The sequence below is a fragment of the Hypanus sabinus genome, chromosome 23, assembly GCF_030144855.1.
Source record: "Hypanus sabinus isolate sHypSab1 chromosome 23, sHypSab1.hap1, whole genome shotgun sequence".
Classification (NCBI taxonomy): Eukaryota; Metazoa; Chordata; class Chondrichthyes; order Myliobatiformes; family Dasyatidae; genus Hypanus; species Hypanus sabinus.
The window spans coordinates 40,161,754-40,189,699 of NC_082728.1; the positions used below are offsets into that span (position 1 = coordinate 40,161,754).

Sequence of the window (27,946 nt, forward strand, 5' to 3'; positions counted from 1 at the left end):
GTTCCCATACTCTAATCAAGCATTAATGCTATTGCTGTTCACTACTGTATGACAGAATTAGTTAGGGCAGTTCCCACACTCTAATCAAGCAGTAATGCTATTGCTGTGAATTAGGGTATGGCATTCAATGGGGTAAAGTTCAGAATTTGCCCTTTTGAATGGTGTTAACCATATTTCTCTAACCCACAGCCGAACTGAGATCTTGTTGCCCCACTTTATGTACCCTCAGGCAGAGAGGTTTGGCCTGAGCTATGATGATGACAACATAGCTTTCCCCTTTATTGATCGCAACACTTGAAATTGGAATTAAACAGTAGGTGACTGACCATGGTTATTAATCCATAGTGAAATAGCTGAAGCAAGCCAAACAAAGTACAAGTGGAAAGTACATTTATCATCAAACTAATTATTTTTGTATGGCATCCATTAGTCTCGTGAGACCATAGCTCTGCACCTGAAAAGTCTTCTCCAGGGTGCAGGCCTGGGCAGGATTGTATGGAAGACCGGCAGTTGCCCATGCTGCAAGTCTCCCCTCTCCGCGCCACTAATGTTGTCCAAGGGAAGGGCAAGGACCGATACAACTTGGCACCAGTGTCTTCGCAGGAGTTGCCAGAATGAGGTTGAAGACAATGTTGGACTACCTTAGGGACTCCAGCTCCGATTTGTCCTCAGAGCTTACTCTCGAAGCCTTTCCCATGAATGGATATGGCCGCAAGGCGGCGGAGGTTCGAAATCAGAGTTTTCCAACTCTTAGATGGACTGCCTTCCCAGGCTGACAAGCTCCATTTACCGATACAAAATAATTATATGTCACCGTGTAACCCTGAAATTTGTTTTCTTGCAGGTATATTCAATAATCCAAGAACCATAATAGAATCAATGAAAGACCGTACCCAAAAGGACAGACACAATGTGCAAAAGACTAAAATCTGTGCAAACACAAATTAAGTAAATAAATAAACAAGCTGTAAATATTGAGAACATGAGATGAAGAGTCTTTGAAAATGAATCCATGGTTTGTGGGAACTGTTCAGTGATGGGGCAAGTGAAGTTATCCCACTGGTTCAAAAGCCTTATGGTTGAGAGGTAATAACTTTTCTTGAACCTGGTTTTCCACTAAAAAGACATATAGACAGTATAGTGTGGAGTATCTGAAATATGGATTTATACCAAGCAACCAACAGCGGCCAAAGTGTCTGTTGGGTGAAAAAATATTTTTTTCAAGTGAGGCAATTGAACTGTCCAGGTTCCTTGAACATTTGAAGTGAATCCACTCTGATAAAGCAAACAAGAACTTGGATTATTTTCAGTTACTTTGTGAAAACTTTCAGAAATGGAAAACATGTCAAAACATGTTTGCCAGCACTTCACAAAAAATAGTGATGGTTTGTGTGCTTCGTACAACTTTTCATTGCTAAATCTGAAAAAGCCCCATACAACTGGAGAGGAACAATTTTGCTCAGGGGCAGCTCTGTTCAAAGATGAATGTGGAAGACACGTTGCGCAATATACTTAGCACAACAAGGTTGCTCTGCAGTTAGACAAATCAATTTTGCCAGGTAATGAATCTTTGCTTCTTGTTTATGTTCACTTCATTAACGAAGAACACGTGATTCAAAAGTTGTTATTTGCAAGGGGACTAGAAACAGATATGAAGGGGGAGTCAATATTTCAGATTGCTAAGGAACTTTATGCTCACAACATTCTTGCTTGTGCCACAAACGGGGCACCATCAATTACAGAACATCTCTGTGGGGCTATTACTATTTTTTGAAAAAAGCTGTATCTAACATATTTTCCATTTACTGTATAATTCACAGACAACAACAAAGTTTAATGAGATCAGTCTTCAATTGCCAGGCAATGATGTGAATCTTATCAAAGTCAAATCAGTCATCTCCACATCTTTGTCCAGGTTAACCTGATTTAACTGCAATGTTGGCCTAAGCCACATTTTCCAAATTCTGAACCTCTCTGAGCTGGAAGAGAAAGAATACTAAATGATGATCTTCAAGTATGCTGTGCACACTTGGGTGACCTGCATAAAGACACGCCAGAGAGATTTCAGGAGCTTTTCTCAATCCAAATTCCAGTTTGCGTAACAAATCCATTCCTGAACACTTGTAATTAAGAATTAGCAGGAAAGATGGAGGAAGAACAGTTCTCACTACAAATGACTTAGAGCTAAAGCTGAGGTTCAAAAAAATCATATCAAGACTTTTGATTACAGAAAGAGATCTCATTGCTATCCTGCATGTTAAGCTGTTCCTTATTGCTTTTCCAACATCATACTAAGTGGTGTGGTTTCAGTGTAGTCGCCCAACTTTTTCCAAAGCAACGAAACAAACTGCGAATTACTGAACTTAGAGACCTGAGACTCCCTTCTGAGAAACATTCACCCTGATGTTGAAAAGATATCACTGCACCAAATCCTTCCATCTTATTGAAAGCTGAAAAAGCAATGTCAGTTAATAGTTGGACTACTAATATAAGCTCAAAAATTGTTGACGAAAACGGCTTTTACAGTAATTAAGTAAATTTATTTGTAGTTTTAAATACACTTGAATATTTTTTGCAAGCATTTGTCACTGCTTTGGATTTTCAGCTCCTATTTTCTTTCGCTATGCATCATAAATCAAAGTTATTTAGAGATTTATGCATCATAAATCAAAGTTATTTAGCTGGAAAGGGAGGTGCTGGGGATGCTGTCTGGGAGCCAAGGGGGCGGTGACCCAAAGAAAGTTTGAGAACCACTGGTTTAGAGCGAGCGAGCGAGCTGCGCGGTGCTCGGCTGGTTAGCCTGCGCGCTCGGTGGTGCGGTGTTTGATTGGGAGCGCTGGCTGAGCAGCGGACGCCGGAAGTGGGCGCACGGGCCGAGGCGATGGTGGCGTCCAGCTGAGGGGCGGTGGAGCGATGGACCTACTGCCGGCCAACCCGCACGGCAACGGCCTGCTGTACGCCGGCTTCAACCAGGACCACGGTGAGTGCGGCGCCTTGCCTTGAGCACGGCTCACCTGGGAGTCAGTGGGGTGTGCGACACTAACGAACCCTTCGGCCCGCTACATTTATGGCCGACCCTTTTAGCCTCCGACATTGATCGCATTTACTTCACCTTCTGTGTCTTATCTTTTCAAGTGTCTGTCCAGTTATCTATCTAACATGTGACTCCACCACTCTCTTCCAGCCCTTTCCATATAGCAACCCTTCTCCGTATAAATGAAATAACTTTCCCTTGAAATCTCCTTTCTACCTTCTTCCTTTCGCTTTAAATCTATGTCCTCTTGTTTTTGATACTTCTAGCATTGAAGAAAGTGATTCAGACCATCTTATCTATGTCTCATAATTTCTCATAATTATGTCTCATAATCTATGTCTCAGTAATTATGAGATTACTGCTTGGCCTCCTCCTACTAAAGGAAAACAAGCCCAGCCTCTCCGATCTCTCCCCACAACTGAAGTCCAATCCAGGCAATGTCTTGGGAATCTGCTCTGCATTTCCTCCAATGCAAAGCATTTTTGCAATAGTCCGGTGACCAGACCTGCACATAGTGCACTTTTTATGATCTCCCATCTTTTATTCTGTTCCTTGACCTATGAAGACTCGTAAGCTGGAGCTTTCTTCACTATCCTGTCTACCTCGCTACCAATTTTTGGGAGTTATGGACTTGGCCCTCAGCGTGTTTCTGTCCCATTCCTTAGTCCACAACTATTTGCTGTTTATGACCTGTCCCTATTTGACTTCCCAAAATGCATCTCCCTGCACTTGCCAGAATTAAGTTCCATCTGACAATTCTCTGCCCAACTTTACAGCTAATCTATATTTTGCTGTGGATAATCTTCTGTACTGTGTGCAACACCAATTTTTGTATCATCTACAAACTTACTCGTACTTTCTACAGTCACATCCAAATTAATCTGTATTTCTAATATCAAGGGCTCCAACGTTGGTTCCTGTCACAACTTTCCAATGAGGAAAAATATTCTTCCACCATTAAGACCACAAGACTTCGGAGCAGAATTAGGCTATTTGGCCTATTGAGTCTGTTCTGCCATTCAATCATGGCTGATACGTTTTTCCCTCTTCAGCCTTTTCCCTGTAACCTTTGATGCCGTGGCCAATCAAGAATCTATCAAGCTCTGCCTTAAATACACCAATGACCTGGCCTCTAGAGCTGTCTGTGATAAGAAATTCCACAAATACACCACCCTCTGGGTGATTTCTCCTCATCTCTGTTTTAAATGGATGCCCCTCTATCTTGAGGCTGTGCCCTCTTGTCCTAGACTCCCCCCACAATGGGAAACATCCTTTCCACATCTACTCTGTCTAGGCTTTTCAACATTCGCAAGGTTTCAGTGAGATCCCTCCCCCCACCCATCCTTTTAAATTACAGTGAGAACAGACCTAGAGCCATCAAATGTTCCTTGTGTGATAACCCTTTCATTCCTGGAATCATCCTTGTGAACCTCCTTGGAACCCTGTCCAATTCCAGCACATCTTTTCTTAGATATGATTGAGTCTTTTGTTGTGGATCATTGCAGTCATTGGGCACATTACAGTATATTTATTAAAACACCAGTAAAACGTCTTTGAATAGGAATCAGATGGAGTGTTTTTAAAGAAAGCTTAAAAGTGAGTTTATCAAGAAAGCACTTTAATAAAGTTCCTATTAACTACCTGTAAATAGACAAACCTTAAAATTCATTGAAGACGATGACCTAAAATGTAGAGTTGCATTTTTTAATTTAAATGGTCTTCGCTAATCAGTTTCTTAGTAAGTTAACTTTCATTGATAAACAGAATTTCTGTAACCCATGCCTGCTAAAGCCTGTACAGTTAAGAAAATACACGCACTTTGGAAATTATTGAATTATTACAATTGGTGGAATCTCAGAATTTCAGTCTTTTGGAATTAGATTCTGATATTGGTGAATTTGGTATAACAAGTAATGGAAGTTAAATCCCAAAGCTGGCTGTTGTTGATTATTGTTTTTAGAAGCTACTAACTGTGTATTTAAGAACATAAGAAATAGGAGCAGGAGTAGGCCATCCAGCCCATCAAGCCTGCTCTGTCATTCATTAAGATCATGGCTGATCTGTCCGTAAACTCAGCTCCATCTACCTGCCTTTTCCCCATAACCCTTAATTCCCCTACTATGTAAAAATCTATCTAACGGATTCTTAAATATATTTAGTGTAGAACCCTCAACTACTTCCCTGGGCAGAGAACTCCACAGATTCACCATTCTCTGGGAAAAACAGTTTCTCCTCATCTCCATTCTAAATCTTCTCCCCTGAATCTTGAGAAAATGTCCCCTAGTTCTAGTCTCACCTACCAATGGAAACAACTCTCCTACTTCTGTCTTGTCTATCCCTTTCTAAATTTTGTATGTTTTTATAAGATCCCCCACTATTCTTCTGAATTCCAGAGAGCGTAGTTCCAGGCTACTCAATCTCTCCTCATAGGTTAACGCCTTCATCTCTGGAATCAACCTGGTGAACCTCCTCTGCACCGCCTCCAAAGCCAGTATATCCTTCCTCAAGTAAGGAGACTAGAACTGCACACAATACTCCAGGTGTGGTCGCACTGGTACCCTGCATAGTTGCAGCATGACCTCCCCGCTCTTGAATTCAATCCTTCTAGCAATGAATACCTGCAAGCTGACTTTTTGCGATTCATGAACAAGCACTCCCAGGTCCCTCTGCACAACAGCATGCTTCAATCTTTCACTATTTAAATAATAATCTTCTCTTCTATTATTCCTTCCAAACTGGATGATCTTGCATTTAGCATTGTTGTATTCCATCTGCCAGACCTTGGCCCACTCACTTAACCTATCTATATCCCTCTGCAGACTCTCCACATCCTCTGTACAATTTGCTTTTCCACTCAGGTTAGTGTCATCAGCAAATTTTGCTGTATCCCCTCTTCCAAATCATCAATGTAAATGGTAAACAGCCGCAGGCCCAGCACTGATCCCTGTGACGCCCCACTCACCACTGACTGCCAACCAGCGAAACACCCATTTATATCAGCTCTCTGCCTTCTATCGGTTAGCCAATCCACTATCCATGCCAATACACTTCCTCCGTCTCCATGCAACCGTACCTTACTTAAGTCCCTTCTGTCCTGTTTCTTCATCCAACCCCTCATCGTTCATGGAAGTAAAAATAAGTATGTGGATATATTGTAAATCTGATGCATAAAAACTTTGGTTTCAAAGGCTCTGTCAGAATCGGAAATGAAGTAAATAAAGGAACTTTCGCCTTCCCCTTGTTGGTTCTGATGAAGATTCTTCATGTTAGCTGTTAGTCTTTTGATGGGGGCTGAGTGTTTCCAGCATTTCCTATTTTTATTTCACATTGTTCATGTTTTTTCAGGATTAACTTAACTCTGTGCAAATTACAATAATGTCAAGTACAAATAAGTGTCAGTGGAGCTTCATAGTATCATATTTCCTTATAGGTTAGTGATGAGCTTGACTGCTTTGTTTATTCTTTAATTTAGTATTGAGTGTTTATGTATAGTAACAAAGTTACTTCTGGCCTCTTATTATATGTAATCTGTTTGTTTGAAGTTGTGAAACTCTGCTTGTGTTTTGATCAAAACTCTGAGATTCATGGCTGTCTGTGGGGAAGACAAATCTCAGGGTTGTATACTGTTATACATACTTTGATAATAAATGTACTTTGAATTCTTATCCTTTGACCAGTGTACCTAATTTTATTTGTGCAATATATTGTTTTAATTCTTTGGACTGAGTCTAAACTCAGAAGCAGTAGTTTGAATAGTCAGGGCAGCAACTTAATGATTAACTACTACGTGCAAGCACAATTTGCTGCTGTGTCCATTTTACTAGTAATTTCACCATTATTTACTGTGAAATCTGGCCCTTGATCTATCTTTGAATCTATTCATGACCTTGTATTTTTGGTTTTAAATTTGAATTTAGGCATGACATTCTTGCTTGGGGTATTGAACTGGCTGGTTTTAGATCGGTGCTGTATTAGAGGGTCCATGACTTGCAGCTGGTGCTAAAGGGTATGGGGGGGATTCTACATTCCTATGACTTTTGGTTTAATTTGAAGGAATAGGATAAGGTGTTAGGCTAAGGTGGCTCAGGCCTAGATGCCAAATGAAGCTGCTGTTAAACAGTTGAGAGAATTTGAAGCAGAAATTTCAACAAAATTCATTATGCTTACATTGTACAGTAGTGAAGAAGAAAATGATTATTTTTGCCAATATTATTAAAGGGCAAGTCAAAAGGAAATGGCTGAAATTAGAGGGATAATATATCCTAATGACAGGGATTTAAATACATCCATAAATTGTGGGAAGGGTTAGATATATTCTCTACTAATTTACTACTGTCTAACTTGTTTCCCTGAATGTAAGTAGAAAGCCCGTGGACGGAATGGAAAAAGCAGACAACAGCAAAGTATGGGAGGAAATAACTACCCAAACTTGCTTAAAGATGCATTTACTGAATCAGCAGCACTATTTAAAAAGCAATAATCTTTGTTAGCTAATATATCGTATTGTGAATCATTTCCTGAGCTTGAATTCACAATGAAGTGCACGATTAGATCTGTAATGTGTTGAAATACAAGCATGTTAGTGTGGGTTATGTACTGCAATAAAGTCCTTTTGCTGTTGGGTCATTTGCCTAAAAGGTTGCCCTTAAGAAATGGGTCACTAAAAATGTGTGAGGTTTAAGCACAAATTTGGCAGTACTTCTGTCTGTCTACTTAGTGCAAGGATGGTAATAAACTTGCTCTTCAGCTCTTCCTTTATAAATGAAGGGAGGAGGGCTGTAAATTAGAAGATAGTGAGATCTGCCAATATTCAGTTTCCCCCATAGGTTTTGATAGACACAATTAATCCAGAGCTGATATCACTGAACCTCTAGTCCTTGAAATCCAAATAAGGATGAAGGTACTGGACTTCATGGCAAGATGTAATGTAGTCTTTATGTATCTTTCGAACATAAAGAGGTACTCACAGTCCATATCAGTTTCTCTCACAGGATATCCTAATTTTTGTAAAAGGGCCAATGATAAGTAGAAAGTTTGGATCAGCTTTATCATGTGAACTAGGATTGAAATGGGCAACCACTGCCAAAAACTCCCAAACTTTTCTGCTGATTGACTTCCCCTAAACTAAACCTTTCAAACTAAACTTTATGTCTTCAAATACTCCTCCTTTGGCCCTCTCATGTTCTGTCAAGCCTCTTAGATTTTCTGATGAAATCTGTCTCAGATGATCTGGTCCCCTTCTTGAAGTATAACTGTGCTCCTTCTTGGGATATTGCCGTGATTACATTTTGAAAATATTTTGCTTGAAAAGCTCCTGGTTTTTTTTGAGGTCATCAAAGATACTGTTTTAAAGGCAAATCTTAGTGTAAATGTAAACTGGACATTTTATTGACCTTTTTCAATACAGTAAACTTGAATGGATATCTGCAGTGATCTATTTTGACCATCCTGCGCTGGGAATATTTAGCAGAATGTAAGCATGTTGACATCCATTCTAAAATCTGGTACCTGCATTACTTTATTACAAAATCCGTCTCTTGTGATAGTGTTAATATTGCAGCTGTAGAAAATAGACTTGTCTACCTACCCAATGTTCCATGTATGGAAGCTACAAGGCATTAAAGCTATAAACAATGCCACCAGGTCTGAGATATTGTGATTAGAATGGTGAAGCTATCAGCACTGGCAATCATAAAACTAAGAAGGAGAATTTGTGGCGACTGCACATGCATAATTAAATATACAAATGCAGGCAATGGCATCAGTGATGACCTGTTCAAGTCCTTGCAGATTGTTTTTGTTCAATTGACAATTTCAACAACTTGCTCAAGATTTTCTCCTGTTCTGAAAAAACCCTTTTTTTTAAAAAAAAAATAAAAGGTTGAGCTTTGTTAACAAGTTCTAATCAACTGAGGAGCATAGGGTCAGTATTGTTGCTGTGCAGCCTCTGTTCCTGAAAACCAGTTCAGTTTTCTCCGTTATCTTAAAATTACATATTTGTAAAGTGTTTTAGCATTTGTTTTAAATTTCACTGTCATCTTGACTGAACACTTTTCCCTTCTGTTAAATACGTTAACAGAAAATCAGACTTTTTTAAACTCTTGAGGATGATTGAGTTTTAATTGACAGAACAGCAAACTGAGTACTCAATAATCCCCTTGGGCAATGCCAAAGCAGAATGTCAAAGGCAATGTCCATTCCACAGATGTCATCTGGATCTATTGTGCTTAATTTTCTTTGTGATCTGTAGTGTGTGATTTTTTTCAGTTGAAGGTAAAGCCTGGATTTTTTAAAATATTTGCAAAAAATCTATTTGATCAATAATCACCTTCATAAGGAAAGCTGTCTGCTATGTTGTAATGGCAGGTTCTGATTTTCTTTAATAGATCGTGTTGTGAATTTGTCATGGAATATCTAAAGAATCTGAATCTCACATGCATGGTATCTGTTGAAATATTATTATTGCATCAAACCTGAGAATAATGTTCCTCCAAGTTCTAGAATGAGACATAGAATGAATGCAACTTTTGATGTTTGTCTTCACACGTCTGTAGATGCTAAGCATAGATACCAAATATTTGGTTCACTACTCATCCTCCTAAACCTGACCATATTCTGTTTTGCACCAATGCTCATTAGTCACTCAATAAGTACTCCTGTTGTGGCAATGAGTTTATTTTAGAATCATAGACATGTTTCTTACCTGCTTCCCAATCTCTTTAACTGCAAATTCCTTCAAATCTGGCCTCCTTTTGTGCATCTTTGTTTCGCTTGGCTCTACTTTCTTAATGCCCTACTGCAAGCCCCATTCTCAAATGTTTCATTATCTGCTAGAATATCTGCCCGTATGAATTGTTCAATTTGTGTTCCTGTGAAAAGCCTTAATGATTTTGCATTGTTATTAGGTAATGCAAAATAAAACATTGCAAAGATGATTTTGTAGGGTGAAGATAGCAACCTTGTTCCTCCTTGTTGGCATATTCGAATAAAAGCATGAAGTCTGGCATGTAGTTTACATCTGGAAACTTGACCCAAAACCTCATGGATAGTTGGATTACTGGAATTGTCTTGATTTTAGAGGATGCTGTTAGATATCAAGGATTGTAGATCAAAGACATTTTAATAAACCTGAGATCAGCAACAATACAATTGTGGCTTTAGGACTATAGGACGGCTTTGAATTGAAAGCAACTTCTTGACTCCAAGACTTAATAAATCTTCATGCTTGGTTTTAATGAGAAACATCTGAATATATCTTTCTGGGCTTTTGTCCCACTGGGCAAGCACATGCCAATATCATGGATTTTAATGTGTGGTTCTGGCGTAATAGTATGAACAGGGTGATATAGAAGAGCAAAGGCATCATTTGTAAGTGACCCAGGTGTCTGCACCACTGAACTATGCAGTGGTACTTGGCAAAGAAAGATGAGTAATTGGCCACTTAAGCTTGCTGTTGTATTTCTGAAGATCATAGTTGTGAGTAAGCTCAACATTGCTGTCTAGCAATCCTTCACCATTAATCTTCAATCTTAATCCTTCACCATTTTGTTTATCAAGTGTCTATCTAACTGTGCTGTAAAAATGTTAAAGATTCTCCTACAGTTCTTTGAAGACAGTTCCAAAATCCTGTGAATATGAAGGAAACTGCCCTTTCTGCCTTAATAAGGCCACCCCTTATGAGCAGCGACTGCTAGGGTTCACCCATACGAGGAAACATGTTAAGCATCTTCACCAGACAAGACACCTCAGCATCTTGTATGTTTCAATCAAGTTCTCTTTTAATCTTCAGTGGATATGAGTCAAACATTACTAACGAACAACCTGACCATTCCAGGAATTGCCCGGTATCTTTATACTGTGCATATAGACATTTTAATATATATGCTTTGCTGAGAAGCTGAAGGTGTGAAACTGCTATCCATGGGATTATGACTGAACACCAAGTCAGAATCCTGTTTAACCTGTATTCCCCCAAATGTATAAAATGCTCTTCTAAGTATATGATACTTTTTTCTTGGTGTAATAAATTATAAGAACAGGAGTAGGATATTCAGTTATATAGGCCTGCTTTGCCTTTCAGTTAAGCACTCTTTGTAGCAATGAAGGGAGTGTTCTAAATTCTAGTGTGTGAGAGAGAGATGAAAATAAATGGATATTTAAACTGGAGATGAATTGAAATTTGACCAATTTAACAAATGTTACGTTCTCCCAACCAACCTAACACACCTGAAATTACTATTCTAAAACCAATGCTAATTTAAATCCAAGATCTGAAAGCTGGAAGTTGTACTTTTTTTGGGAAAATTATATATGTAGACATACAGTGTGGAGTAGGCCCTTCTCCCAGTAATCCCCCAATTTAATCCTAGCTGATCATGGGATTCTACAGATGTTGTATTGAGAGCATCCTGAGCAGCTGCATCACTGCCTGGTTCGGAAATTGCACCATTTCAGATCGCAAGGCCATGCAGTGGATAGTGAGGTCAGCTGAGAAGATCATCGGGGTCTCTCTTCCCGCCATCACAGACATTTACACCACATGCTGCAACTGCAAAACAAACAGCATTATGAAGGACCCACGCACCCCTCATACAAACTCTTCTCCTGCCATCTGGGAAAAGGCACTGAAGTATTTGGGCTCTCATGACCAGACTATGTAACACTTTCTTCCCCCAAGCCGTCATACTCCTCAATACCCAGAGTCTGGACTGACACCAACTTACTGCCCTCGACTGTGCCTATTGTCTATCATTTTTAGTAATGCCTGCACTGTTTTGTGCACTTGGTGCATTTATGGGTAGGTCTGTAGTCTAGTGTAGTTTTTGTGTTGTTTCACGTTACTGGTTGCCAACCTTTTTAAGCCCAAGATCCCCTACCTCGGCCTTAGTGAAAGGCAAGATCAACCTACTAAATTGTTTAGACACAGGCAGCGTACCAGGCAGAAAGGACCGGAAGTGGAGCCTCACAGCCCCGGAAACAGTCTCTCTTTGAGGCGGCTTTCCATAGCAAGAGTGTTGCTATGTTACCATTATCTTAATTGGTATTACTTGTTTTTATAATGCTCACATTACAACACCTTGAATTCTATGTTTCATTATTTAATTTTATTTCAACACGAAAAGTAAATGAATAAAAATTGACTGTTGCACTCAGTGTGATGACAGGGGCTGAATACTTTCTGCTAATTCACTGAAATTTGGCTCATAACTACTGTCAGACAGTCTGTGAGGTGTCTGTCAGTATGACAGCTCCTGTACTTAGATTTAATCATTTTTTTCTGTTGCAGCACAGCACCCTCACAAACCTCCTGACAGACTGAATATTTGAATGGGCAGTTTCCTTTGTTAGACTGAATGTTGAACCTGCCACGTTTTTCAGGTGTTTTGTATTGGTAAACTGTTACTGAGACACTAGTATAAGTTTCATGGGTACGCAAGCTAATGACACCGCTGTTTTTTGTTTCCCAGTTCTTTTACATTTGGGGAATGTTGGAATTTCAAGGGGGAGAAGTGTTGTAATGTGAGCATTAAAGATAGGTTGATGCCGATTAGGATAATGGTGGTGTATCAGTGCTCCCGCTGTGGAGAGCTGTCGGTGGGGAGAGGTTGTTTCCGGGTTGCAGAGTTTTACTTCCGGTCTTTTCTGCTCAGTGCGCATTTTTCATTTTTTTTCTGGGATCTACCGGGAAAGTCTTAAACATCGACCGGTTGATAGTGATTGATTGGTTGGTGACCACTATTTTATGTAGTTCAGTGTAGTTTTTGTATTGTTTCATGTAGCACCATGGTCCTGAAAGAAACGCTTTTGTTTTTACTGTGTACTGTACCAGCAGTTATGGTTGAAATGACAATAAAAAGTGACTTGATTTGACCTGGCTTGACAACTACAATGACCAATTAACCTACCAATGTGGGAGGAAACCAGAGCACCTGAAGGAAACCCACATGGTCACTGGGAGAACGTACAAACTCTTTATAGGCAGCAGTGGGAATTGAATTCTGGTCACTGGCACTGTAAAGTGTTGTGCTTACTAACCACTATACCGTGCCAAATCTATTTCCACTAGCAACATTTTTCAACTATTGTGCAGAGTCTTAATCATCCATCTGATCCAGGTCAATTGACTCATTGTCTCTTCGGCAACCATCAAATACACTAATGTTGTAATCCCTTTCCTCAGCTTTACATCACTCCCCATCTGCCACCGATATACACCTTGGCCAGTTAACCTATAAATTAAAGTTTGTTGGAAGACATGTGCATGACTTGTACAATGTGTTATACTTTTAAGAATTTTAGCATTTTTAAACAAATTGTTCCATTTCTTCTATAACTTATGAAATTGAGAAGGCTTCTCAGTGGTGCTGTTAAAAGATTGAGCTACAACATATTTCATGAATAAATGAAGTTCCCATGTTTTCTTGAGTTGCAATGTCATCAGTGTAATGCTAATCTTTTTAAAAAAAGATGTGCCTCATCACCAAGATGAAATTTTGAAAGTCTTCATTGTTCTTTCCCAATCACAGGTTGTTTTGCATGTGGAATGGAAAATGGATTCCGAGTTTATAACACTGATCCGTTAAAGGAGAAGGAAAAACAAGGTGAGGCGTATCGCTCGTCAGGTAATGCAGATTTGTGATCACTTTTGCTTTAATCAGAGTAATTGAAAAATTAAGTGCTGAATTTTTTTTTACTTGCAAGTGGGTGACTTAGAAATCCTATCTCTGCTATCTAGAACATGAGTGGGTAGTTCAAGTTTTAAAGCTAGGTTGATCATGATGTTAAAAGCATTTTAGTTTGGAATGACAGTGGAACCTAATGTTCAGACCATTTAACAAACTTTTCAACAGCAGCCATGGCTGAAAATAATGGCAATGATAGCAACAAAGAGTGCTTTTTGCTCTGCCATTGTCTTATTTTCAGTTTTTCAGGTGGTGTTCAGCTGTTGTGTACATATCACCACAATGGATTTGTTGCTTGTTGACCTGCAAAGCAAAACTGTATCGTTTCATTGTTAGGTGCCATCTGTTGGATAAATATTAATATTAACAACAATAAAATATTTACAAGACAGTTTGTAGGGAAACATGGTATTCCTAATATCTAATGCTGACTGCTTACCAATGAAAACCTTTTGGCCATTTCAAATTTTATGACTAATGGTGACAATGCAAGTACTTTCATTTGATATTTCCTGTGGAAGTTGTTGCAAGTACAGTTTGACTGCATGTTCTGTTTGTTCATAGTTGAGTGTAAGTATTTTCCAAATTAATTTTTCATACATGTATGATGTATTGTGTTGTCACAGCATAATTAGTTGGTAAGGTCCAACATTTTTTGATTGCACTGTACTCATTTGAGTATTTTTGTAATGTTGATTGCACCAGTCTACATTCAGGCAATTGTGACATTTTCTTTTGCAGAATTTATGGAAGGAGGAGTTGGTCATGTCGAAATGCTTTTTCGATGTAATTATTTAGCTTTGGTTGGAGGTGGTAAGAAGCCCAAGTATCCTCCCAATAAAGGTATAGTGTGCTTAGTGAAAATTGGATTTTAGTCTTCAAAGCAGTCAATCGTTATTTGTCAGAAGACCTTGTGCTAACTGAAAGCCTTGGAAAGCTGGTTTGTGACCTCATCCATGTCATGAATTTGGTGAGAACAATGGTGTAGTATGGTGCAGAACTGGCAAACCTAAGTTTAGAATCCAGCTCCAGCTCGTCATTAATTGGAGAAACGGGCTCTGTAAAGTTACTGTTTGGATTAAACCCTATTGCTGTGGGTGACATAGCTCTAGTGGTTTGTGGTCCAATCTTGAGCATGGGGGGGTTCTGTTGGGCGATCTGTTGTCCTCCCACATCCCAGAAGTAAATAACTATTGTGAATGCATGTTGAGAAGAATCCTATGGGGAGTTTGGAAGCAAAAGCAATAATAAACCACAAAGAAGTATGGAGTGGGGAAATGGGATTGGTGGGATTGCTCTGCTGGAGTCTGGCACATTTATAGTCAGAATGGCCGCTCCTTGTTATAATTAAATAGCTCACTATTCCCAGTTAGAGCTGATCTTTGAAGTGTTCAGTTGAATAACTGGTTTATTCACATTTAGTGAGACTGTCAAGATTGTAATTACTGAATATTGCTAATATACAGTGCTGTGCAAAAGTCCTGGGCAGCTGAGATTTTTTTTTTGTATGGTTTCCGGTGATATGGCCTCCACCAAGCCCTGATCTCAACATCAAGGCTGTCTGGGATTACCTGGAAAGAGAGAGGCAAGCAAGACAGCCCAAGTCTGCAAATTAGACTGCGACTTCTCTTGTTTGCCATGTTGTACCATCTTGCCTTTAGAATATTTCTTCCTCTTTGGAGATGTATTTCTCCTTTGCCTTCAGACTTGATTCCAGAAGTTCCAGCCATTGCTGCTTTGCCATCATCCCTGCCAGGGTTCTTTTCCAATCAATTCTGGCAAACTCCTCTCTCATGCCTCTGTAATTCCCTTTACTCCACTGTAATACTAATACATCTGACTTCAGCTTCTTCCCATAATTGAGGTGAATTTGATTACATTATGATCACTTGCCTCTAGGGGCTCTTTTCCCTTAAGCGCTCTAATCAACTCTGGTTCATTGCATAACACCCAATCCAGGATAGCTTTTATTTATGGTGATTTTACAATCTTCCCTTGCTTCACTTCAAACTAGTTAAATTTTCACTGGAAAGTTTAGCTGCCTCTAACTTTTTGCACTGCTCAATGCTTTTTAACAGTAGTGGTTTTGCTTCTGTTTAGTTAAGAACATAGAATGATACAGCACAGCTTGAGCCCTTTAGCCTATAATAATGTCTATAATTATCATTTGTACTTGGTTATTCATTGGGCAGTGCATTTTTCCTTAACCATACTCTGCTAATGAACTTGTGTAGTTTTTTCCAAAGAAAATTTGCCTTTTTCAAAATCCTTTCTGTTAATGTTTATGTCAGATTATCAGTCCCAGTGTGGAATATTGTGCCACTTATACAAAGGTGTTGGCGAAGGTTACAGTTTTATTGAATACATTTTGCAAAGTTTCTCATATTGAGAGAGAATGATGAATTGGTGTGGTACTTTGCAGTGATGATATGGGATGATTTGAAGAAGAAAACGGTTATTGAAATTGAATTTTCTACAGAGGTCAAAGCTGTTAAACTACGGAGAGACAGGTATGTGTTGGAGTTTAATTGCCCTTGGAATTTAGTGTATTAACTTGCTTTCATATTTCATTATGCATTGCAAACCTAAAATTCTTGCTTAATTGAATTCTCAAGAAAACAATGCTCTATTTACAGCTACTATTTAGCTTTAGTTTATTTGATAACAAACAGATTACGATTAAGAAATTTACAGAAAGGTTACGAAATTCTAAATTTAAAGGCAAATATGCATTTTTAGTGTAAGTGCAGTTCTTTTTGAATAAATAAGATTGAAAAGAATCTGAAGATGGGTGAGGGGGAATCATTGGGTGAGGGGGAAAGTGCAATGAATTTCGTAACCTTTCTGTAAATTTCTTAATCGTAAACTTTGTAGACTTTTCCACGTTTAACATCTATGGTTATAATAAGCATTTCATCTATGAGTGTCAGATTGTGTAGTTCCACTAGAAGTCAATGTAATACAGATTCAAACTAACGCACACAAAATGTTGGAGGAACTCAGCAAGTCGGGCAGTAAAAGAATAAAAAAAAGTCGATATTTTGGGCGGAGACACTTCAGAACTGAGAAGGAAGGGGGAGGATGCCAGAATACAAAGAAATGGGGAGGAGGCAAAAGAAACTAGCTAGTAGGTGATAGGTGATGCCTGGTGGGTGAAAAAGGTCGAGGAGAAGAAAGAATCTGATGGAAGAGGAGAATGGATCATAGGAGAAAGGGAAAGGGGAGGGTGAAGTAAAAGCTCAGAGTTGGGAATGTGGGGGGTGGGGGGTTGAATTTGTTTACCAGGAGGAGAAATCTATACTCATGCCAATAGGTTGGAGGCTACACAGATGGAATGTAAGCTGTTGCTCCTCCACCCTGAGGGTGGCCTCATCTTGGCACGAGGAGGCCTTGGACCGACATATCAAGTCAAGTGAAATTGCTTTTATTGTCATTTCAACCATAACTGCTGGTACAGTACACAGTAAAAATGAAACAACGTTCTTCCAGGACCATGAAACAACACAAAACTACATTAGACTTCAGACCTTCATGGGGCTACATAAAGTGCACAAAACAGTGCAAGACAGTACAATAATTAATAAACAAGACATCATCTAAAGAATGATATAAGAAAATCTGCATTTTTTTAGAATGTTGAAGGTTTTAATTGCTTGTCAATGCAAGCAGTCAATGTCAACATAAATTTCCAACAATTTACATGACACGAACCACATGAATTTAAAAAAATTAATAAACAAGATGATAGGCACAATAAAGGTCAATTTACAGTTTAATAAATGATGTAAATGTAAATTACATATTGGAAGGGGATGGGAATCGGAATTAAAATGGGCACTGGTCAAACTAATATTTAGATTATAACATACGGTAATTAACTTGCATGTCAGCTAATATATCTGTGGAATATGCTCATGCCACAGCTGTGAGGTGTCCCCTGTTTGGTAAAACTACAAAATATTATGGAACTACCATGTTAAATTGCGAGGCACATCGTTCAAGGTTTAATTTGATGGGAGATCAAGTGTGAGGAGTTGAGTTCTTTAAAATATGTAGCATTGCTAACTTGGATGGAAGGAAAGTACATTAGTTTGCAATTAGTTTCAGATCCTGAAAAAGGGCCATGTGTCCTGTAAACACTGGACAAAATTTCCTCTTCTTATAAGTAATAACACTACTTTTTCTCAGCTAGATAGTAGATTCTAAAATTCATCAGTGGAAGGTCTTTGAAATGTTTAAATGTAAAAGTTTACAGGGAGAAGGCAGAAGAATGGGGTTGAGAGAAAATAAATCAACCATGGTAAAATGACAGAGCAGACTCAATGGGCCAAATGGCCCACTTGTGCTCTGTTAAAAAAATAAAAGATGGACACTAGTGTTTACAGAAACAATGCAGGAATCTGGAGGCTCAGCAAGTCATAAACTTGAGGTTCTGTAGATGCTGAAATCTAGAGTAATACACTCAAAATGTTGGAGGGTCTTTGCTGGTCAGGCAATGGTATATTGGGAGGAGGAATTGTTTTGGAGTGAGATTCTTCATGTGGACTGGAAGGGAAGGGGGAAGAGACCAGAATAAGAAAGTGGGAGAGGGGGAAATAGTACAAGCTGGCAGATCATGGGTGAAGCCAGGTGAGGGGGAAGGTGGGTTTGGGGGGTGAGAGCGAGCAGGAACTGAGAAGCTGGGATGTGATAGGTGGAAAAGGCAAATAGCTGAAGAAGAATGAATCTGATAAGAGTGGTGAGTGAAACATGGGAGAATGGAATGGAGGAGGGACGTCAGTGAGAGGCAGATGATGGGAAAAGGGTTAAGAGGCGTGCCAGAACTTGGAATGGAAAAACAGGAAAGGTGTGTGGGGGAAATTACCAAAAGTTGGAGGAATTGATGTTCATGCTGTTAGATTGGCAGTTACTCAGGCAGAATATGATGCTCTGTACCTTTCTCCCCCCCCCCCGCCTCCCCAAATCGAGAGTGACTGCATCATGGCTGCGGAAGAGGCCAACACAGACTGATATGCCAGCAAAGCCTTTATCTTTGTCCCCCTGCACTCAATGAGTTCCACACCTGCCACAATGTCAAGCTCTCCTTCAGTCACCTCCATCTCCAAGCCTACTTCTTTGGCAAGGATTCTTCACCCCGTGCTGTACTGTTAACTCCTTCTCCCCTCTTTAACCTTGTCTTGAATAGCCGGCTCTGAATCTTTGCATCTCTTAATTGCTGACAAGACATCAACAGTCTCGAATTCAGGAGTCCTCTCTCCTGTTCAAACCTTCTGCTTTCTGAATACACTGCCCTCTACTCTCTCAACAGGAATCACAATCTCACATCAGTCATGGGGGCTGTTGTAGTTTAGTAGACTAACATGAGGCCAGTCTGGCAATTCTCCGACTCCTTCTCTTACCTACCCCATGAAAAGGACCTCATTAAGGACCACCAGGCTCTTGTCTCCTGCACCATCATCAACCTTATCAACTCCGGCGAGCCATCCACTGCCACCAACATCATAGTTCCCTTGCCCCACACTGCTTGTTTCTGCCTCCTACCCAAAATCCACAAATCTGTCCTGGTAGCCCCATTGTTTCTACCTGCTCCTGTTCTATTGAACTTGTGTCCATATACCTTGAGTCTATTTTATCTCCCATTGTTCTGCCCCTTCCCACCTACATCCATTACACTCTATCCCCCTTTAGGACAAGGGAGCTAAGCACTCCCTTGGCACTTAGCAAACTGGTCCTCATATTCAACAATTTATTTTTTACCTCCCACTTTCTCCAAACCCAAGGTGTAGCAATGAGCACCCACGTGGGCTGCAGCTATGCCTGCCTGTACATTGGCTATGTGGAACAGTCCACGCCCCAAGCATTCACTGAAAATGCTCTCCAAGACTTTGAGCTGCACTGATGACTACATTGGTGCTGCTCCTTGCACCCATGCTGAGTGTGTAAATCTCATCAACTTTACCTCCAATTTCCACCCTGCCATCAAATTCACTTCATCCATCTGTTTCATCTCTCCCCTTTCTCAATTTCTGTCTTCATCTCTGGGGACAGACTGTTTAAAACCTTCTAACTCTTCCAGCTATCTTAATGATACCTCTTCCCACCCTTCCACTTGTAAAAATGTTATTCCCTTTTCTCAGTTTTTCTGTCAGTTCTCAGGATGACATTCCAGAACATATGAGATGTCATCTTCCTTCAGAGAATGGGGTCTCTCTTCATCTGCCTTTGATGCTGCCCTCACCTGCATCACCTTCATTTCCTAGACTTTTCCCCTTAGCTCTTCTCCCCATTGCTGAAGCAGGAATAGAGTTCCCCTTACCATTGCCACAAGCCTTCACATCCAGCACATCATTCTTCACAACCTCCGTCATCTTCAGCAGGATCCTACTAGTAAACACTGTTTTACACAGGGATTGCTCTTTCCATTACTTTCTTGTCTATTCATCCCTCCCCACTGATCTTGCTCCCGGTTCTTGTCCCTACAAGTGGGATGCGTGCTACAAATGCCCCTTCTCCTCCTCCCTCTTCACCATTCAGGGCCCTATGCAGTTCTTCCAGGGAGCACTTCACTTGGAGTACTGTCAGGGTCATCTACTATATCCTGTGTTTCCGATGCAGCCTCTTCTTCATTGGTGAGAATAAACATGGATTGGGGGACCTCCTTGGACTTTGTTGAGCACCTCTATTCTGTCCACCACAATAGGTGGGAATTCCCAGTGGCCATCCATTTGAATTCTAATTCTTGTTCCCATTCCAGCATGTCAGTCCATGACCTCCTCTGCTGCCACAGTGAGGCCACTCGGGTTGAGGGGGACGGCACCTCGCATTCTGTCTGGGAGGCCTCCAACCCAACAGCATGCACATCCATTTCTCTAACTTATGGTGATTTCTCTCTCCACCCCTCTTCCCACATTCTGGTTCTCCTTTCACCCTTCTCACCTGCCCATCATCTTCCCCAGGTTCCTCTATTTCTTCCTTTTCTGGTTTGCTGTCTTTTCCTATAAGATTCCTTCTTTAGCCTTTTGCTTCTTCCACCTATCAATTCCCAGTTTCTTACTTCCTTCCCCCACCTTCCCCCTCACCTGGCTTCACCTATCAGCTTGTACTCTACCCCTACCTCCCTCATCTGGCCGCTTTTCCCTTCCTTGCCAAGCCTGATGAAGGGTCTCAGCCTGAAGCATCAACTGTTCATTCTTCTCCGTAGATGCTTCCTGACCTGCTGAGTTCCTCCAGCATTTTGTGTTATTTTCAACTCCTTCCTGGATAGAAGAGTGGAGCCAAAGGATTGGTGTATAAATTTGTGAGGCCCTTAAATAGATTGAAGCAGGAGGAACTCATTTCCCTCAGCAGAGTGGAAAAAGCAACTTGAGATGTATCAAAACTAATGGGTAAGATGATTAGAAAGGAGATGAAAATCTTTTCAGCCAGAGATCTGTGAAGCAGTGACCTGCAGCACAATACCTAATGTTGGAAGATGGGATTGGGTCGAGTAACTATTTATAATCTTGTAAAGGAATAGATTGAACAGCTCCCTTCTGTAGTATAAAGTTCTATGTTTCTGCTGCTTTTGTGAACACTGGGAAAGGAAAAGTGTTATGTTTCTGCTACTGGGAAGGAAGGTGGCTGTGAGTAACACACACGAGAGATGGAGAAGTGAGGAACAAACATGCTGCTGTTTATTTTACCATAAATCATCTATCCAGAATGCCCTCTCGCATTACGTTCAGTACATAACACACAAGGAAGCTTGATAGCAACTAGGGTCAAAATGTACATGAATACATAACCTATCCCTTCCCCCTCATAAAGGTTTCTCCCTCTTCCCATACACAGACCAGCTGCTGAAATTTTAACATTCAATGATCATCAAATTCAACTAACACCTAAATGCATTTTCTTTTCTAAACTAGAGAAAGAGGGTAGACTGCCTCTATTGCCAGACATAACCCTGGGGATTATTCTGCCCCATGTGCTGAGGGTTAGTCACTAAACTAGAGATTCAATCTGTCTGGAAGCCACCTGTTCCTGTGAGGGCACTGACGATCTGGGGACGACGCCAAAGTCATTTTATCTCTTGGTGTATATACAGTATAGATCTTGGCTTGGGTACTGCATTGTCAGTAGGGGCATCACAGAAAGCACAGATGATAGGGGAAGCACTGGCTCTCTCAATTGATCTTAATGGAGCTTCTGCGGTCATCTCAGAATCCTGTCCCATTTTTACAACTGTATCAGAATTGGTCAGTTTGTGTTGGTTTTCTCAGAAGTGGGTGACAGCTGATCAAAATGCCTTCTCCAGGTGTTGTTACTACTTTCTGCTGCATATGACATAAGACCAGTTTGTGCCACCACTGTCACAGGTATCCACTTTGTTTCAGAGATGTAGTTCTGGGCAAGTATTCTCTCCCCTGCTGTGAAACTTCTTTACTTCACTTTGGCATGTCTCTGCTTGGCTTTTCTGTTAATTTCGCACAATATGGTTTGTGTTTGGGGGGGTGTCTAAGAAGGTCAAGCCAGATCCTGACAAAGGGTCTTGGCCCGAAACATCGATTGTTTACTCTTTTTCCATAGATGCTGCCTAGCCTGCTGAGTTCCACCAGCATTTGTGTGTAAAGCCAGGTGCATAGCTGTCTTTTCATTAGTGCAGTGGATGGAGCCATTTTGGTGGTGGCATGAGGTGTGTTGTGGTATGTCAGCAAGAAAGTGCGAAGATGCTGGTTAAGGCTTATTACATTGTTTGAATCATTCTGCCAGGCCATTTGAGGTTGGATGATGTGGTGAAATCCCGTTTGCTTCCATAAATCCCTTGAACTCTTCAGGCAGGAGTTGTGGGCCATTGTCACTTACAAGCTGTTGAGGAAGCCCAAAATGGCTAAGGATGGAATGTAGCTCCTTAATGTATTTTTCAGATGAAGCGTTGTTCATGATGGCATCCTCAGGCCATTTGCTGTGTGTGTTCACCATGATCAAGAATATACTTCTGTCTAATCCTTCAGCCTGGGTATGTGTGGGAGGAGGTTTCTCAGAGTTATTTGACATAGGACGGAGCACACAACAGGAGGACACTCTGTCTCCTTTAATTTTTACTATATCTATTGAATTTGCACATTTAATTAGAAACTTTCCTGAGATCTCCCCTATTACAATAGGTACAATGTCACATTCGATACCACTTTACGCAGATGACACATTAGTTTAAATGGCAAATGTTCAACAAACTCTCCCTCATGTTTTAAAAACACTGAAGCAATTTGGATTTCTTTCAGGATACAATGTTAATCTGTCAAAATCAGCACTGATGCTGATTAATACAGAGAAAAGTAAGGAGTCTCTCCCTCCCCAGATTAAGGTTACAAATGAGGTCCTCTACTTGGGTATTAAAGTTAATACTGTGGCGACCCATTTCCTAGCGTATCCAAACCGACTCACAATTAGATAGCCTACGGGGGTTTGCGAGCACAGAGCTTTGGAGCCTCTGCGCCATGGGGGGCCGGTTGACAGAGGCTTAAAAGTGAGGCTGAAGTTTTCGAATAAAGTTTTTTCCTTCGACTGCAGTTACCGACTCCGTGTTGTAATTTTAGCGCTGCGTGTAGCACACCGCTACAATTGGTGACCCCGACGGTCCAAACGATTTTTGGACCAGAAATGACCGACGCTGCCTCTGTTCATGCGGTTTCGTTGAAACTGCCAGGTTTCTGGACACAGCGCCCGAACCTATGGTTCCAGCAAGCCGAAGCCTAATTCCACGTTCGCCAGATCACCTCAGAAGACACCCGCTACTACTACGTGGTGAGCTCCCTCGACCAGGACACAGCGGCCCAGGTCGCGGAGTTCGTACAGTCGCCCCCGGCAGACGGCAAGTACACGGAATTCAAAGCCCTGCTCCTCAGGGCTTTCGGACTCTCTCGGCGCGAGCGGGCTGCCCGTTTACTGCACCTGGATGGCTTGGGCGACAGACCTCCATCGGCTTTAATGAATGAGATGTTGTCTCTCGCCGACGCCTCATGTTTGAGCAGGCATTCCTGGAGCAGCTGCCCGAGGACATACGCCTGCTGCTGTCCGACGCGGATTTCAGTGACCCCCGGAAGGTGGCAGCCCGGGCGGACTTGCTGTGGAACGCCAAAAAGGTGAGCGGGGCGTCCATCGCTCGGATCTCCCAGCCACGCCCCCGGCAGCAAACCAGTCCAGGCCCGGCCGCAGAGCCTGCTAACCCCCGGCCCAATGAACACTGGTGCTTCTACCACCAGCGGTGGGGCGCAGAAGCCCGCCGTTGTCGCCCGCCCTGCAAGTTCCCGGGAAACGCCAGGGCCAGCCGCCGCTGATGGCTACGGCGGCTGGCCATCGGGATAGCCTCCTGTATGTATGGGATAGAAGGTCGGGACGCCGGTTTTTGGTCGATACTGGGGCTGAGATCAGCGTTTTACCTCCGACGAGTTACGACACCCGCAGCAGGGCACCGGGTCCCCCCCGAGGGCCGTGAATGGCAGCACCGTAAGGACCTATGGCACCCGCCAGGTGCAGCTACAGTTCGGCTCCAGCCAGTTCACGTGGGACTTCACACTGGCCGCCGTAGCCCAACCACTTCTGGGTGCGGATTTTTTGCGGGCTCACAGCCTGCTGGTCGACCTGCCCAGGAAGAGACTGGTACACGCCGAGAGCTTTCAGACGTTCTCCCTGGGTGCAGCCCAGTTGCCAGCCCCTCACCTCGGCTCCATCACGCTGTCCGACAACGACTTCACCAGGGTCCTGGCGGAGTTCCCATCGGTTCTGGCACCGCAGTTCACAGCGGCCATGCCCAGGCACGGCGTACAGCACCACATCCCGACCCAGGGACCACCCCTCCACGCCCGTGCTCGGCGGCTTCCCCCGGACAAGCTCCGACTGGCGAAGGAGTTCCAGAGGATGGAGGAATTGGGGATCATCCGGCGGTCCGACAGCCCATGGGCCTCCCCCCTGCACATGGTGCCCAAAGCGACGGGGGGCTGGAGACCGTGCGGCGACTACCGCAGGCTGAACGAGGCTACCACACCGGACCGCTACCCTGTGCCGCACATTCAGGACTTTGCGGCAAACCTGCACGGCGCACGGATCTTCTCCAATGTAGATCTCATCCGGGGATACCATCAAATCCTGATGCATCCTGACGACGTCCCCAAAACGGCTCTCATCACCCCTTTCGGCCTTTTCGAGTTCCTCCGCATGCCGTTCGGCCTGAAGAATGCCGCACAGACGTTCCAGCGGCTAATGGACGCGGTGGGACGGGACCTGGACTTCGCGTTCATCTATTTGGATGACATCCTCATAGCCAGCGGCAGTCGTCAGGAGCATCTGTCCCACCTCCGTCAACTCTGCGCCCGACTGAGTGAGTACGGTCTTACAATCAACCCCGCCAAATGCCAGTTCGGACTCGATACCATTGACTTCCTGGGCCACAGGATTACTAAAGACGGGGCAACCCCTCTGCCCGCTAAGGTAGATGCGGTCCGCCACTTCCCCCGACCCACCACGATCAAAGGCCTTCAGGAATTCGTAGGTATGGTCAATTTCTACCGCCGCATCCTCCCTTCAGCTACCCGGGTCATGCGCCCCCTGTTCGCCCTGATGTCGGGTCCGAGCAAGGACATTACCTGGGACGAGGAGTCCGCCGCCGCTTTCGTTCAAACGAAGGAAGCTTTGGCGGACGCCGCAATGCTAGTACATCCCAGAATGGACACCCCTACCGCCCTCACAGTGGACGCATCCAACACGGCAGTCGGTGGGGTGCTGGAGCAGCTCATCGCAGGTCGCTGGCAACCCCTGGCGTTTTTCAGCAAACACCTGCGACCACCCGAGCTTAAGTACAGTGCTTTCGACCGGGAACTGTTGGCGCTCTACCAGGCAATCCGGCATTTCAGGTACTTCCTAGAAGGTCGGCCCTTCACCGCGTTCACGGACCACAAACCGCTTACCTTTGCGTTTACGAAAGCATCCGACCCCTGGTCGTCCTGCCAGCAACGCCACCTGCCCTACATCTCTGAATACACGACGGATGTCCGGCACGTCTCGGGTAAGGACAATGTCGTGGCGGATGCGCTCTCTCGCCCTACCGTTCATGCCCTTTCTCAAGGGGTAGACTTTGAGGGACTGGCAGAGGCGCAGCAGGCGGATGAGGAGATTCTGAGTTACAGAACCGCAGTCTCCGGTTTGCAGCTCCAGGACCTCACCGTAGGCCCAGGTGAGAGGACCCAACTCTGTGACGTCGCCACCGGCCAGCCCCGTCCAGTCGTCCCGACAGCATGGCGGCGCCGCGTTTTCGACTCCATTCATAACTTGGCGCATCTCTCCATCCGGACAACTGTCCGGATGGTTTCCAGCAGGTTCGTTTGGCATGGACTCCGCAAACAGGTCAGTGAATGGGCCAGAACGTGCATGCACTGCCAGACGGCCAAGGTGCAGCGGCACACCAAAGCCCCACCGCAGCAGTTCCATCCCGCCCACCGGCGTTTCGACCACATTCATGTGGATATCGTGGGCCCCCTGCCAGTGTCGCGCGGAGCGCGTTACCTCCTGACTATCGTGGACCGGTTCACAAGATGGCCAGAGGCGGTCCCGCTCACCGACACCACCTCCGAATCTTGCGCCCGAGCCCTGATCGCCACCTGGATATCTCGCTTTGGTGTCCCGGCCCACATTACCTCCGACAGAGGGGCCCAGTTCACCTCCAGCCTGTGGTCAGCTATGGCCAGCCTTTTGGGGACTCAGCTGCACCACACAACTGCCTACCACCCACAGTCGAACGGGCTAGTGGAGCGTTTCCACCGTCACCTGAAGCCAACTGGGCGGACGAGCTTCCCTGGGTCCTACTCGGCATCAGCATAGCGCCCAAGGACGACCTGCACGCCTCGTCGGCCGAGTTGGTATATGGCGCGCCCCTGGTCGTCCCCGGGGAGTTCCTACCAGCCCCCAGGGGGCAAGAGGAAGAACCCGCAGCAGTCCTGGGCAGACTACGCGAGAAGCTCGGTAACCTGGCCCCCATACCCACTTCACAGCACGGGCGGCACCCGACCTGCGTACCCAAAGACCTACAGAACTGTAAGTTTGTGTTTGTACGAAGGAGCGGGCATCGGCCACCGCTGCAGCGGCCATACGAGGGGCCGTTTATGGTGCTCCGGAACAACGGGTCCACGTTTGTGCTGGACGTTGGGGGGGAAGGAGGAGGTTTTCACGGTGGACCGCCTCAAACCGGCCCATGTGGACCTGGCGCAACCGGCCGAGTTTCCGGCGCCTCGGCGCAGAGGCCGACCTCCCAAACAGGTTCTGGCCCAGACTGTGGACATTGGGGGGTGTATCGCCGGTTCTGGGGGGGGGGGGTTATGTGGCGACCCGTTTCCTAGTGTATCCAAACCGACTCACACTTAGATAGCCTACAGGGGTTTGCGAGCACAGAGCTTTGGAGCCTCTGCGCCATGGGGGGCCGGTTGACAGAGGCTTAAAAGTGAGGCTGAAGTTTTCGAATAAAGTTTTTTCCTTCGACTGCAGTTACCGACTCCGTGTCGTAATTTTAGCGCTGCATGTAGCACACCGCTACAATACTTCCCTATTGTCTGTGGCTAAAACAAATTACACTTTTATTTTGAAAAGAATAGAAGAAGATATTAATAGATGGAGACACCTGTCAGCATCAGTCCCAGCCTGTATATCACTCATTAAAATGAACACCTTACCCCGCATTAATTTTATCAGCTTAATGATCCCACTTGCGCTTCCAGCAGGATATTGGCAAAAGGTGGACTCCTTACTATGTGGCTATGTTTGGAACGGTAAACGACCCAATATAAAGTGATCAGCTCTAGAATGCAAAAAGTTGGATGGGGGATTGGCATGTCCAAATTTTAAACTGCATCACTGGGCATTTGTATTAAAAAGTCTTAGCTATTGGATGGAGGAGGATAAAGTCTCATCATGGAAAAATATAGAACAAGAGCTAACAGCACCAATAAGGTTGAAAGACTTTCTCCTTATAGGTATGTCTACCAAAAAATGTGATTTGTATTATGGTCCAATTTTAACCCAAATGCTATAAGTGTTTAGAGCAGCAGAAAAATTCCTAAAATTCAAAAGCATATGGTACAAATCATCTCCATTATGGAACAATAATCATTTCCTATCTGAGGGGGGGGGGGAACCATTCACTACCAGAACTTGGGAGGATAGAGGTATTACTACTCCAAAAGATATTAGGGGCAAGTACAAT

General features: G+C 43.3%; 1 protein-coding gene across 3 annotated transcripts in view; it reads left to right on the top strand.

The window, feature by feature from the left end:
- The first annotated feature begins 2,796 nt into the window (after positions 1-2,796).
- wdr45b (WD repeat domain 45B) overlaps positions 2,797-27,946 on the top strand; it is a 42,534-nt gene continuing 17,384 nt past the window's right edge. The window contains exons 1-4 of one of the 3 annotated variants that reach the window (XM_059948773.1): positions 2,797-2,980; positions 13,561-13,656; positions 14,458-14,559; positions 16,139-16,226. In XM_059948773.1, the coding sequence (XP_059804756.1) occupies positions 2,914-2,980; positions 13,561-13,656; positions 14,458-14,559; positions 16,139-16,226 (353 nt within the window). In that variant the 5' untranslated portion in view covers positions 2,797-2,913. The remainder of the gene's footprint in view (positions 2,981-13,560; positions 13,657-14,457; positions 14,560-16,138; positions 16,227-27,946) is intronic. The other 2 variants (XM_059948771.1, XM_059948772.1) reach the window with 2 other exon arrangements.